Here is a 15,589-nt window from a genome sequence, read left to right as displayed (position 1 = left end):
CCTCAATGAAGTGACGCAATATTGTAAAGCAGAGACGGCAAAAATAAGTTAATGCTGCTTGAGGTGGCTCTCCAAGTTAATAAATCATGGGGTTTACTATGTTTTTCACACACTGTTTCTGCATCGTAGCTTAGTTTTTGTTCCATGAACAATGACGCAGTGTAATATGTTGTTCATCATCTAAAGTTAATTTTGTGCAATTATAAGACCTTCTAAAGACCAGATTTTTTACTATCATTATTATGTGCAGATGATGTGTAAAATCTGAGAATAGAAAGATGATGCACTTTCTTTTTTACTTGACTGTAGCTAGTAACCTCTGATGACTTGAAGTGAGTGTGTTACAACTGACTTGAAATTTGTTTCTGATATTGGGTGGATATTTCATTGTCTAAGAGAGCTAATGGGATCAGTTTTATCTTACTGTCCTTATAAGTCATAAATCCTCTCTTCCTGTGTGTTGATCTCGCTCTGTATCTCCCCAGCTCCCGTCCTTCCCTCTCCACTCCCATTTCCTGTGACCACTAAACACCTCTTCAAGGCTTTTAGAGCCCTTTCTATGGGGCTATGATGACCTCCATACTGTACTTTACCGCTCATCAATTATAAAAGAATAAGGTGCGGAAAAGAAACAAAGGCATGTATTTTGTTGTCCACAAGACAAACATTGTTAAAGAGAGGAGTTAACTCCTCTAGTTTGATTTAGTTTTACAAAACTAAAGCCCTAAAACACTAGCAATTACAAGCAATTGTAACATTTCTTAGATCACTACATAGAGCAGAGTTCTTGAGGCAACACAATGTCTGCATCTTGTCCGAAACAAATAAGTAAAAATAAAATCACTTGGACTCTAATATATCTGAGGAAATGTGAGAATCAAGCTATTTTAGTCCACTGGTTTCAATGACAGAGCAAAACAATAACAATAAGTCATGTAAACGATGGCTCTGTGCTTAATTACACCGTCAGAATCCAATCTGTCCATGACCCTGAACACTTGCGAGCTAATACACACAAAAAAAAATGGTGTTTGTATGATTTAAACTATGTGGCTCAGTACGGAGCCCCTAAAGGGATATGGAGGGATTTTTTTTTTTGCGAGAGCTCGCAAAAGTTTTTTTCCTACGTCAATGAACCGGAAGTAAAACAGACACAGCGATTTCAGATGTCTCTCACTTATGTCAAAGCCATGTCTGCGTGCAAGAACGAATTTGATGTCTTTATATGTTAGGCCAATACTAAAATAGAAATCAATAAACTTCTCCCACGGATGATGGGTAGGCTCCTCCATCGCTGTGTCTGTTTTACTTCCGGTTCACTGATGTGGGAAAAAAACTTTTGCAAGATCCCGCAATACTTTTGCGAGATCTCGCAAAAAAAAAAAAAATCCCTCCATGTCCCTTTAGGGGCTCCGTAGACTCAGATCAACTGATTGAAAATATATTCAGCTCAAAGTTGCAAACAGCTTTTCCTTCTTCCATCAACAGGGCCAACAGCTGTGTGTGTGTTTAGTGTTATGACCTATCAGTCATGTAAGTGCCTTAGGCAGGAAAATGACAACACCTCGGGAAAACATTGACCAATATGATTACTAAAAGAGGGTGAGTTAACATTTTCCATGGGCTGAGCAGTTAATCTGTTGATAACTATAGAAGTGGTGAAAGGGGGAGCACAGAGGGTTCTTCAGATCCATAGTCCAGGTTTGAATTCAGCGGGTATAGGGAATGGATGGATAGATATATTTTTTATGTATGTATATACAACCAACACACAATCTTTCGTTCTTTAGTTCTACCTCTCCACCAAGGTCTGACCGATCTGCTAACTCAAAGCAAAATGTCATTTGAAAAAATTAGAAATTGCATTGGCTTCATACATACATAGGGAGGCATACTGTGTTAATGTACAGGACCCTGGGGGTCTAAGAAGTGGCACAAACACAATAAAAAAAAATTCAACATTAGCAGATTTTTTTTTCTTTTTTTCATTTTACCTGAGGCTTAAGCTTAATTTTAGCTGATGCTATGTTTAAGGACACAGCATCAGCAGGTGGGTTGGACTTACTAATGGCTAATCACGCAACTTCACAGCAGCAGCTTCCAGATGGACTAAGGTGCCATTTATACTAATCTGTTTCTATATCGTTTCTATCGCGGATGCACTGTCCATTTACATTAAAATACTGGAATACAACTTCATAGGTGGAAGGATTCAAAGACGCCGGAGCCCACGTAAGCATTCGCATACGATGCTGATTTTAGCAGTTGTAAACGGTGAGAAACGAGGATCCGCAGTGCTGAGCTCTAGCTACTGCGGACGTACTCCTCCCTGATTCGCTAGGCTGGTATCGTTGGTCATGTGACTTGAGTGCTGGGAAACTAAAAACAAACAGGCATGCTTCACTTCAGTTACACACTTCCTTTCTATTCGTGTCATCGAGAAGAATATGGAAATCATGGACAACCACGATCAGCATGGGAGCCTGCTCCATGTCCTACTGCTGGTAGTACGCTGTGCACAACAATACGTGGCAAGGAGGCGCCAGATTCAACAAGCTTTTATGATGAGAACCCAGCCACTGCAGCAACGCAAGCCGTACATGGAGCGCCGCTTTTGGTTAAGACCGGGAAGAAGCAGCGCATGGTGGGACAATTTCGTGGACCAAGTTGTTGTCGCCGAAGAATAAATAATAAAGAATAAATAATAAAGCATAATAAATAATAAAGCTAGGGCGATCATGTGATGTGATGGCTGATTAGTCATGTGACTAGCGAATCAGCCGATCCCCGTTTGTGTGTAAATGTAAATAATTTGCAAGACGCCGACACGAAGAAATGGTGAAATGAATTAATGTAAACAGAGCCTAAGATTTCAAGACAGTTTGTCCTCAGAGAAAATTAGTGTCTTCAAGGAGATGTTTTCTGTACAAAACCCAACATCCCAATCGAGTTTCTTTTATTGACAAGCAAGATCCCAAACACTCTTTGAAAAGACAGGGAATACATTAAGAGTAAACAAGGTTTTTATGCTAAAACATTGAGCCCTTAGCCAGTCCTTATAAGTGTTACTTATACTTAAACTAGCAAACAAGCAGTCTTTACAGTTTTCTGCAGAATACATATTTTCTAACAGTTACAATAATCTCTGTCCACAGGTTCTAAGTAATGTTGTCTATTAATGTCTATGCTCCTGTATTGATAGTGTGGAATTGTTCATCTAACTTATGCATGCTTATGGTAATGATGATGTTACCTCTAACATACAAAGGATGGTAATAGTGAACAAAAACTAAGGTTTTGTATTTGAATTAAATTTGGATGAAGGGTTTATGTGAAATAATTGTTACACATTATTTAGTAATAAGTGGTAATAGGATTGTATTGTAAAAAAGCAGAGATACCTTGTAATGAATAATGAACCAGTGATTGTAGCAATTGTCAACATCTGGGAGCACCCACAAGGGTGCTACTTCAATCATGAAGATCTCCATGATTGAAGTAGCACCCTTGTGGGTTCTTTGTGGGTTGTTGAATTGTGACAGTGGTTAGTCAAATAATTATGCAAGATGATGGCTGGAGTTTAACATGTTAAAGGTGAAAGCTGCTATTATTTACAACTTTCAGTGAAGCATGTTCTGTGTGTTGAAAAATAGAATTTGTAGGAAGTTATTTTGTCCACCTCCATGCACTGGACAATTTATCATACAAAAAGCAGGATTATAGTCAATCAAGGGAGTTGATGGCAGTGAAATAATATAGTAAACAGATACAGCATAGGTTTTGGGTTTTATTCAGTCAGTCTATTCCACTCAATTATAGCACCACTATATTATCCATGATAAAGCTCTATTGTCCATTGTATTCTCCATGACAAATATGTATACGTGCTGATGTACCAACTGTGCTGATGTGAGCAACTGAAGTCAACACGCAAGCAACATTAGTTTAATCTCGTCTCCTTGATACATACAAGATTCTTTAGACTCATAAATATGTGTTTTGAAAAATAAAATATCATAAAAAGTCAACTATCCCTACTGTTGTGCTCATGGTTAATCTTTTCTGGTATTTGAATCTATTTGATCCAGCAAAGAAATAAAGTTAAAAAAAAAGACTAAGACCAAACTATTTAATCCCAGTTTTTAAAGTATTAAAGAGGCATCTTCATGAATAATGTCACAATTACATATTTTTGAGGAAGTATAGCGCATTTATATTTTCTACAGCTCAGCCATTAAAAGCATTCATCTTTTATTTGAGGAAATACAAATCTGGATTATTCACAGAGACTGAGAGTATGCCTATGGGCCATACTGCAGTGATGTCAGAAATAACTACACTCATGATAACAGAGATACCTCTGACATTAGGTCAGGCTCAAACCTTTCCATTGTAAGATTTGAATTTCAGTGTAGACTTTTAGTACGAAGACAACCTCAGCTAAGTGATGTCTTTGCCATGGCAACACGCTGGCTCTCTGGGTCTTGTACATTTTGCCAGGGCTCATTTCCATGACAACATTATCAATATTCTCAGCCACAAACGCAGAACTGATTCAGCTTTCATTTAAAACCTTCCAGATGCCCTAACCACATCTATGTTTTGGCTAAGAAACTGAAACTAGATACACACACACAAACACAAGAGGCATACATACAAACACAACAAAAACTCTGGTCAAGTTACAATCTTCCCGCCCTGATCCTCAACCATCCTCCAGCATAACACGTACACACAGTATGTGACATATGTTACCTGACTAGAATTGATACAATCAGTGAAGGCACTCCTCCTGGAGAAGAACGTAAGGAGCTGCTGCCAGCGAGAGGAGGACGTGGAAGGGGAGGAGGAGGCAGGAGAGGAAGTGGAGGGGGATGAGGTATGGGGAGGTGCGAGCTCTTCCGAGGAGCCCCGCTTGGGCCCCAGTTTCTGTTTGACTCCGAGCCCTGCCCCTTGACCCCCAGATCCCCCGCCTACCCTTGCACTGCGGGGGTAAAGGGTGTTGTTGCCAAAAATATAGTTCATCGTCTCTGCTGTCTCCTTAGGCAAGCTAGAGTTTATTCTGTAGACCTTCTCCACTGTTTCATTTCCAGTTTCTCCTTTGCTGCTTTGCAATTTCTTCTCTCCTCTCCAGCTCTTCAGGTGTTGCTGTGAAATCTACAGTCTGATTTCCCTTGTCCCTTAAGATTATGTTGATTTGTAAATATATTTATCTTCTCATCCCAGTTTTCTCTTCATGGTGTATCTTTGTTGTTTTCTTAATCTTTTTCAGCTCCCTCAGGGATGACAGAGCAGCTGGCAGATGGAGAGATGAAAAGGAGGAGGAGGAGCTGGAGGCGGAGGTAGAGAGTCCAGAGCAGGTAGACAGAGTCTGCTTAGTGCTGGAGCACGAGTCTTTCTGTCAGGGTCTTTGTGCATCAGTCCACCCATCAGTCCATCTGCCTGCCTGTTTTTGTTGTCCATCATCCCATTTTCTCTCTAGCCAGGCGAAATGTCCAAAATCCACATCTCTGAGAGTCCAAAATCTCCTCTCCTCAGCTCCTTTCTTGCCTCTCGTAAGAGAGACGACAGAGTGAGGGGGAGTGAGGGCCAGGCAACGGCAGGATATGAGGATTGATTATTTCAGAGAGTTCACTCTTCCTCTCCGTGTTTCCCCACCCCACCTCTTTTTCCCTACCTCCTTTTCTCTGAGTCCAAGGAGATGACCAGTCAATCTTCTCAGTGTCACTGTGCCTGCTCCCATTAAATATGGAAGGAAGAAGGGAGGGAGTGATGGGTGGCTGAAAGGATAAAAGGAGGGAGGAGGAAGGATACAGGCGAGGAAGAGAGCATCTGAAGTAGGTGGATGGTTAGAAGAATCATTCTGCAACTCTTCTGTTTCTCCTCCCCTCCCCTCTACATCTCTGTTGTTGCTCCAAGTCTAATTCTCTCTTCTATTCCATTTGACTCAGTACACTATTCAGTCTCTTGTGCACCATGTCTTTTTTCTTTTCAACCCCTACCCACCCTGTCTCTTCCTGCCTCCCTGTCTCTGCCTGTCTTTCAGCAAATTGTCTTTTCTAGTCTTTTATTGAAGCTGCAACCCGATGCTTCTCTCTCCCTCACTGTCAGATATCATTACTGGTACAAGCCCCGCCCCCCCCACACTCCAGTCATCCAATAATATAACACCACCACCCCTCTTTTACTCCTTATACACTCATCCTAAAACATGCATGCACCAGCAAGTGCCTGTTGCATGGTAAGGGTAGACACAAGGTAACAAAAACACTGCTTCAATTTTGCCCATAAAACAAAGTCAGTGGTGATAGATGCCATACACATAACAGGATAAACATATGAGCGTGTAGCTGTGTATAAATGAGAAAGAGGGAAGAAGCAAGTAATCAACAGATACTGAAGCATAAATGTAACAAGCATTATTCTAATGTGTGTGTGTCAAAATGTATTCATGCGTTTGCTGTTTTCATGTGTTTATGTGCTTGTATTTGTGCATACGTGTGGAAAAGAGAGATCTTCTCCCGAGGCTGTTTCCAGACAGTGCAGCACCCAGCTCTCCCACACACTAACTCACCAACTCGCTTTCTCTCTCATACACACGCACACACACACACACACACACACACACACACACACACGTAAAAGTATACACAGACGTACATGCATAGAGTGCGACTCCAGAATGGAAAACAACAGGCTGTTGCTGTGCACCAACTGAGATAAAAGAACAAAACAGAGAGGAGAGGAGAGAGATACAATAAAACTTGTAAATGCCCTAACAGCATCACTTGTTTACAGCTTAAAGGCATGCTTTAAGTTAGCGTTTGGGTCTGGGCCAAAAGCAGACGGGTTGTCTATAGGCAACTCTGACCAACCCTAAGAGAATTTACCATCTCACTACTAGAACTAAATAAACTCATACCAAGTGATATTCCCTTTGTCATACAGCAAGGCTACATAACTATCTTAGCCTCTCAGAGGATTAGCCACAGGTGGAGTGGGACCCCTGTCACAGCTTCTTCCTGTGTTTCCTTGGGAACAGTTTCTATGGCAACAGCTTGCAGAGGCCTAAAATACACCTGGCACAGACTGACCTGTGTGGTATTTCCTAATATCTGAATATATAGATATTTTGTATGCTTTTTATTAGCCTACTAATCAGAGCTGTCCCCAATATGACAAATATAGCAGGCTAGATTTTCTTAAGTAGTATCCCTGTAAAACTGGATTTAATCACCCCCTCTGCGCACTTGACTTCTGTGAAGTCACAAAATAAAATAAACTATAGCAACAAATACAAACAATCCAATAAAATCTTAAAACTATTTCTCTTTTTTGACTCCATATACACAACACAATCACGTCATGGTCCCCCACCCATTCATTTTCCTTTAGATTTGGCTGAATGGGCAGTTACCAAACCTAAATCATTTTGATTGCAATTCTGAGGACAGTAACTCACTTCAGAATTGATTGCCACAAAAAGAAAGGTTCACGTTCTGTTAAGTGCAGGTTTGCAGTTGATGGTCTTGACTCTAGATTTTAAATCGCAGCAATTATTGGATGACATTTTGTGCAGACATTCATAGCCCCCAGAGGATACTTCAGAGCTCTCAAGTTGCATTTCCATTCTGCTTTGTGCCAGCCCTTTAAATCTGTTTGCTTCCTCTCCTACTCTCTGTGTCCATGTTTGCTGTCTATCAATACAGCCAGATTCCCAATAAATCTGCAATGATTCATATATTTATTCATATATAGGTCTGAAGTTGTGAGCAAAATGCATCATTTTAAGACTATGTGTCAACCTGTAGTCTCTATCAAAGGAGTTCAGGACTACTGCTCTACTCTAATGAAATCCTGATTTTATAACTGAAACAGCATCTGACAAAATCACTGTCAAAATAAGTTAAAGACCACATCTGTACAGCGATTTTGGCTATGATTACAGTCCAGCATATCACAAGGACAACATTGCGCATGTGCAAGGTCATCATAAGAACTGCTGCCTTAAAAGAAATGCATGGCTGGAGCAGCTGTGAGGCCTGTGTGATTGTCATCCATGCAAGTCCAAGAGAGTCCCCCAGATTCCTCAGCAACTAACTTCATGCAGACCAAGTATGTGTAATTATGTGGACTGAGCTTTACGACAAATGGTTGATCGATCTCCATTCAGAAAAACAATATAACAAAAGAATGTTTGCTTATGAACTGTGTCTTACAATGTAAGCACATCGAGTTTACTGGTAATCAAATAAGCATATGAAGAAATCCGTCAATTTCAAAAAGAAGACAAGGAGTAGAACAATAAGATGGACACCTGTTTTGAGGAGAGATTTTGGAGGAGAATTGCTACTATCCACACCTCTACAGTGTACTCTGATCAATTACTTCACTATCTATTTGCATGAGAAGCATCAGCATAGCTGACCCAAAAGGTAGTATATAGAAGACCATGCATGCATCTGCCAAGGTCCAACTGGTTCTAACATGTAGACACAAAAAGCATTGAATTCCTTATTAGACAGAGTAGAAGTGGAGAGATGTTCTTGCAGAGACACCTAACTAGAATATTAGGGGGTTAGGGGATGTAATGGGACAAAAAATTGAAAAAAGCCTTATCTGGTGACAAAGGAAACTAGGATTCTGATATCCTGTTTTCATTTAATTATTTTTTTGGATTTCCACTTTTAATGTGATTTGTTGGCAATTTAGCAATAAGTACAATGTACAATAGACAACAAGTGTTTCGATAAGAGGAAGATGCAATTAGCATCAATATCACAATAAACGTGAATTACAGGAAGCACCCAGCTGCTTAAGCTATCCCAAACATTAACTAATAACTTAGCACTCCTTCCAAATATGCTCCAAAGCCCCAACATGATGACTAAACCAAAACTCGAGCCATCTAAACAATAGTCCACAAACTAATGGAGGATCTCAAAGTAGCTACATATACAGAATTAATTTATGCATGATAAGATCACAAAACTCCTCCTTTGACCCTTAATAGACATTTTCTAGTATAGTCTTGGTCACAAACTCTAAGTCTTATTGAATACAAAATTGCCATTTTAAATAAATTATGGTCCCATTAAGAGTAAAACTGAAGAGAACAATCATTACCATTTAATAGTCATCTTCTATAAGCAGCCTGTCTGTGGCTCACCAACATAACAAAAATACTGTAGTAAGACATGTCAGCTGATACAGCAACAATGCAGTGGCACAATAACCATATCACAACCCTTAATGTACCTCTCCCTCTTTCACTTTTTTCTCTTCTCCCTCCAGTCAAATGTCAGCCAGTGAATGCCAACTCTATAAATATTTCAGAACCAATTAAATAAAAGCACACATCATACATGTTTAATGTATGACTGCTGAGAGAGCCAAATTTTCCCCTCTATCCTTTACATGTAGACCATGGTGGTGACAGACAGTCTATCATACAAATGCCATGTTTGCTTCTTTAAAAAAGGATTTGATCTTTTTTTCTACCCTTACTGAGGGCCCAACATAGAGTGAGCAGCAACCTCCTTTGTGTTCAAGCTCAACTGGCTCTAGAAAGCCTCAGTCTGATAGCAAAGAAACCCAGAAACATCTATTATTTCCTATAAATTCTATAGACAACCAGAGGTGAAAGGTCTGTAGGTTCATTTTTGGAACAGTGGTGGTCAACCAAAAACTGAATGATAGTTGTTTACTGTTTATTTTGACATTGCATTAGTTACACTATCACATGGCTCTTCGTAAATCAGCAATAAATATTAGCTTTCCATATTGTCAATATCCATAAGGAGGACCAGAGACAGTTAGAAGCACTGCAAACTAGACACCACACAGATCTATACTGTGGTCTATTACAGCAGTTCCTGATCATTTTGGCTGCCCCCCAGCCCTTCCATTAGATCCTTCAGATTCTGGTAAAGGACCATTTTGCAGAGCTAAGTCTAGCTCTCCTGGTAAATAATGAACATGGAAAGGAATAGACACAAAGCTCTGCAGAGCCAGCAAAGTATCTGCCCAAGCAAAAGGAAAATCACAAAGACAGAAATCAGCATGACGAATATCCAAAACATACCTTAACTGCTACTAATATCAGTCTGCTGTGATATTTGTTCAATTCAAACCTGGAATCCAAACCACTTTTTCTATCAAATATGTTGCTTATATATCTTAACTATGTGGTGAAGAATGATGACTCCTTTAAAGAAAGGCAGTTTATTCAAGCTGCAGATTGATTTCCTGACAGACCTTGATACCATGTCATTCCTGATGACACCCGGTCAGGTGATGAAATTTCACATTTCAATCTTCTGAACACTAAAAGAGTCAAAGTACAATACTTGGACAAGTATAACACTTTTCGTCCCAACACTTGACCCACTGTAGGATGACAGCGATGTGGGGAATTAGATGTACTCTATTAAGCTATACATGTGCAAATAACTGATCTACTCTGGGCCTCACAGCAAGTTTAAGCTAATTCAATGCTGCACTGTAGTTGAAGTAATCATTACAGAACTTGATCTACAAAGTGGGTTCAAGCCAGTGTATATCCAGTGTATGTAAATATCACTTTACAGCCAGTTGACTGTGCACATCAAAGCCGTTCTTACATCCTATTACTGTATCAGTAAAGAGGGAGAGGAGATTGTTTTGGGATGAGTGAATTAGCTGAGTGACAGGATGATTAACACCCAGCAACAAATCTGCACTCTGTCTCTGAATCTGTCTGCCTGTAATTCTCTCTTCATCCTATTTCTTGCCTCTCCCTGGTCCTCTCTGTCTTTTCATCCTTCCTAATTATCTGCATTAGCTTAATGACTAAAAGCCACTAAGGTCTCTGAGTGGACTTAGTGAGTTTTGCTGTATGTGTATTAAAGAAAGAGAACAAATTACTTCTTACTGCTCCATCTCATTCAGCCTCTGCAGCAGGCATAAATTTTTACCAGGGAGTTATTCAAAAGATTGGCTGTGCTGTTATCCTTTGCAGTGGTCAGACAGGGTATAAATGGAACCTGGGTGACCACAAGTAGGTAGCTCTATGATTATCTGTTCACACCTGGTATTAAATGTTGTCACCACATGCATCTTGAGTCTACCAACACTAAAAGCAAAAATAAGCATATAGCTTACATCACACAGCAACAAACAGGACATCAGCAGGTCTACTAATGTATGTGTAATACATAATAAATACATACATAAATTGTTTAAATAAAATTATTTAAACATGGAACTGTTTAACAGCTCCTTTGTTTACTGTCATAATGGGAATTAGGATCGAAGACGAAGAGGAGGTTTTCTGTGAGTGATACATCCTTTGAGTTTGGAAATTGTAGAAACAGGAAAAGTAGTATTCCCAGCATTGATAGACTCCTAGTCCTAGCTGAAACTCCCCTGCGTATGTGGAGGCATGTCAGGTGAGCAGGTTGTCCATCAATCCGTCCAGGGACACTCACTGTAATAAGAATCTGTCCCTGACCACCTCTGAATGTGACCTCAGCGATTACATCTGAACGAGTTCTCAATGGATCAAGAGTGCAGTCACACTTTACTTAGCACTTTCCACTTGAGATCCACTTGTGATTCAATAAAACAGATTAATAAATTGATTGGAGTCAGATTTGTATTTTGAAGAAACCACACTATTAGCTCCTTGGCCTCTGCTGCCTCCTGCAGTTTATAAACTGCAATTACATCCAAACTGACTGGATGCCATTTGAGATAATCAGCTTCATTTAGCTCTTATGAACTCCCAGAAGACATGTGACAAGAAAGATGTTGGATAAAAATGCAATGATTTTGATCATTTAAATATTTATATCTAAGACTTCTTATTTTTCATGAAGATGTGATTTGCAGAGAAACTAATTCTTCTAAAATGTCCTACATAACATCACAAAATAAAATAAAAAGTAAGTAAAACACAAGATACATCAGATAAACTTATCCATAATCCACAACACTCACATGCTCTACATTCACATGGTCCAGGGAACAAAAACCAGACAATTAAAATAATGTTTTGGTTGCGGGATCAGGAGATTAGTCTAGACTACTTTAGACTAAAGTAATATGAGAATTGTTTCTTCAGTGTCCAACATGTAGCATTTTATACATCAATAAGATGTGTTTATCACTATAAAATGTATTATGTAAAATCTGTAATTAACCTTGATGAAGAATACCATTGCAGGATTACTTTATATTCTTTCTCTAAATTAAACCATGGCATACTTTACTCATCTATCCCTCCTGCTTGCCTTCCCTCCAGTTGTGTTTCTTTCCTCTAAAAATATAAACAGGTTTGGAGCTATTTTTCCTGCACGTACGTTTCCCTCTGCCATCTGCTACTGAGACCTCTGGCAAAGAGCCCTGTTTATGCTGTCTTCTGAAAACGCTGACGTAAAATGCTACATGGGACGCATTAAAATGTTTCTATGTGGTATAATATGACGTCTGTGAATTTCATCCAATACAAACACAATGTTTCTCAGGAATTTTGGAAAGTCTGCAGATGCATCTCACAAAAATGAATAAATTAATGCAGAAAACCAGAATGACATGCCCAACCTAAACTTCAGCGACAAGAAACAACTGACAACCAACGGAGTGAAAAAAAAAAAAAGGCTTTAAACGCATGCGATGGGCACAGAGGCTGAATTACCTGATAGTAGGCTTGGCTTTGTGAATAGAGGGAGGAAAAAGGTGGGGCTGGGACGTCATTCAGCCTCTCTCCCTCTGGGTGAGGCCATGCCTCGTCATCAAAGGGAATCTCAGGTGATTCTACCTACAATGTACAGACAGAACTCAACATTGTGGAACACACGCACACAAACACTGCGGCGTAACAATATGCAAGGTGCACTACATGCTGATTACCGCACAAGTGACATCGTCCACACTGATAGGCTTTTCAACATACTGTATTTCTCTCTGACGGATACTGATCAGAGCAAAAACTCACTGATAATCAGTGACCAATTTATTTGACTTGTATGTGTAAGGTTAATGGGTTTTCATGTAATCTAGTAGTACAAAAACCTAGTGTGTGTGCAACACCATTTCCCTCAAACATTGCGATACTGTAAAATATTTGCCCAATCTTAAATAGTCTTAGAAGTTACAATTTAAGAAAGAAAAATTCAAAGAATCTTGGGAAACCTGTATGAAAGGACAAGGTTGAAAAGTACTGAATGGTTGTAATCTTCAGGTTGTCAGGCAACTGTGCATTGAAAACAATGTGGAAATGGAAATGACTTTGCAAAGACTCCTTAAAACCACTGTCAGTGAATACAGTTTGTGGCTAGCCCCATGAATCCAGGATATAACTCCACAAGGCAAACAAAAAACTTACAAACAAGAGCCAGAAAGGCTACCTCCCTCTCTGGGCCCAAGCTCAACTGATACCGAGAGGAAAACTCTCCTGTGGTTGAAAGAATCTAATTGTGAAATAAATTCTTATTGGAAATTGTGGACGCTGCCTTTTTGGCTGAAGTGGAGACAGAACTTGTTAACAATGCACAGTTCAAATGCCAGCATCCTTGGAGATGTGGGGGAGCGATAGTGTGCATAGTAACACAAATCTGAACACCTATGAAGACACGATGACTGCTGAACAAAATATAAAGCTTTTGGAGTAACAAATGGTGCCATTCATTTTTTTTCAAAGAAATGCCTTTTCATTTTAGCAACGAAATGCCAAAACAGATTTCGCACATATGACAACCGGACTGCACGAGTAGAAAAAAGGTGAAAAGCAATGCTTTTCAGAATTACAGCAAGTGGTGTCCTCAGTTACCAAATGTTTACAGAATATTGTAAAAAGCATCACACTTCTCCCAATTCTTTTTTTATATATGTCAAATTCTACTTGAAGATTTTTTTACTTCCAAAAACGATTAACTGACTATTTTCAATTGAACATAGCGTTATCATTATAGTATAATATATAGCATAATTATTACAGTAATTATTTGCAGATCATTTCATTTTTATAAGATTTTACACAGGTCCCATTTATTTTTTTTAAAAATGGTGAAAAACAAGAGAAGAGGGGCAGAGAAAGAGAGAAGGGAACATGTACATGGGGAGAGCAAGATGGTAGGTCCATCTGTCATCCAGAAGGAAGCCAGATCCAGCACCTGTGGTCACACACACACATTCACATAAACACACACAATCTGGGAAGGAGGAGTTCTCAAAATAAACTGAATGCCCAAATAGCCCGGCAGCAAAACACCCACACAAACACACAAAGACCACATACACAGGAGCTCTTCACCACAGACGTATCATGGACAGACAGGTGATAAGCTGTTGGAATAGATCAGTCCACAGACAGCAGTGATGATTATGATAATAACGATGCCATGGATATCTATTCCTTTTTAGCTGTACTTGTTCAGCGAGTGGATAAAAGTGCTAAGACATGGCCATCAGTAACTAATCTTAATACAAGGGCTTTAGGCCTTCTTTTACTTTTTCTAGATTTACATAGATATATTAGATAGATTAAAATATTAATAAATGATTCATTCTTGTAATGTTACATTGACACAGTCACATTAAGAAAACACAACAATGTGTATCTTAGTATACTGAGAGGACAATCACCTCTGTAATTTCAACAGAATTGTGGAATTGTGGTGGAAATAAAGAGATGGGTGGCTGATATCCTGTCACAAGGTGGAGCTGCACAACAGCTTTTCCCTAAATCAATGACACAATGATTAGCTTCTGCTTTATCTGAAGCTTTCCCAGCAGATAAACTTTGAACTCGTAGTGACTGACAACTGAAACAAACGTATAATGATTTGGAGCTGACACTCCGCAGCTCTGACTGCCAGCAACGTGTAGAGTAAATTTACCCACACAGAGATTCACGCATGCTACTACTGATAACATAATAATAGATTTGACAAAAATAATACATATATCATGCCAAAATTGAAAAAAAGGATGAGGGAGAGGATGGTGATAATGAGACCAAAGCCAAAAGTAAAGAAAGGGGATAAGAAGACAGTTTTAAAATAATGGGTCATGGCTTTAAAAAAAATGACCTTTTGCTAGTGAATTAGTGTGAGCCTCCAGAAGAAAAAAAATGGGTTAATCGGCCTTTGATCACCCTCTTGGCTACCATGTAATTATATGTGGTGGGAAGTAATTTGTCATTGTTAATTTGCACATTCTTCTATGCTCTTTTTTTTTTTTTTTTGAAGTGCCTGCCTGTATCTGATATCCCAAGAAAAATAAATCATAATTCCACAAGTAAAGCCTTCATGAATGTAATGCTGAGAAAAAGTCCAAAGAAAGATAACACACAAAATGTGGAGCAAAATGAGGAGTGCATGTGTCCATGAATGAGCGTGCATGTGTGTGTTAGACAATCCATGAGAGAGGCGCAGTCAGAGATGTGACCGCGATGATTCAAGCACTAATCTGAAGACACATACAGTCCAATAGACCAAAATAAAAAGATTACTATGCTTCACTGTGTGATTATAAATTAATGTGTAAGAGTGATAGAGAGGCAAAAGACTGAAAAACAAAGAAGGGGGCCAGAGAGACACAAGCTAAG

General features: G+C 39.3%; 1 protein-coding gene across 5 annotated transcripts in view; it reads right to left on the bottom strand.

Moving 5' to 3' along the window:
• The window catches only part of LOC142400733 (discs large homolog 1-like protein), a 111,763-nt gene that overhangs the window by 60,929 nt on the left and 35,245 nt on the right, over nucleotides 1–15,589 (bottom strand). For 3 of the 5 annotated variants that reach the window (XM_075485905.1, XM_075485907.1, XM_075485906.1), the window contains one exon: nucleotides 12,677–12,799. The exons of 1 other annotated variant lie outside the window; for it this stretch is intronic. In XM_075485905.1, the coding sequence (XP_075342020.1) occupies nucleotides 12,677–12,799 (123 nt within the window). Of the gene's footprint in view, nucleotides 1–4,755; nucleotides 6,077–12,676; nucleotides 12,800–15,589 lie in introns of those variants that run through there. One more of the 5 variants, XM_075485909.1, reaches the window with a different exon arrangement.

Source organism: Odontesthes bonariensis, chromosome 15 (genome assembly GCF_027942865.1).
Source record: "Odontesthes bonariensis isolate fOdoBon6 chromosome 15, fOdoBon6.hap1, whole genome shotgun sequence".
NCBI lineage: Eukaryota > Metazoa > Chordata > Actinopteri > Atheriniformes > Atherinopsidae > Odontesthes > Odontesthes bonariensis.
Note: the sequence above shows the minus strand (reverse complement) of the source record. Positions and strands in the feature narration are given on the sequence as shown.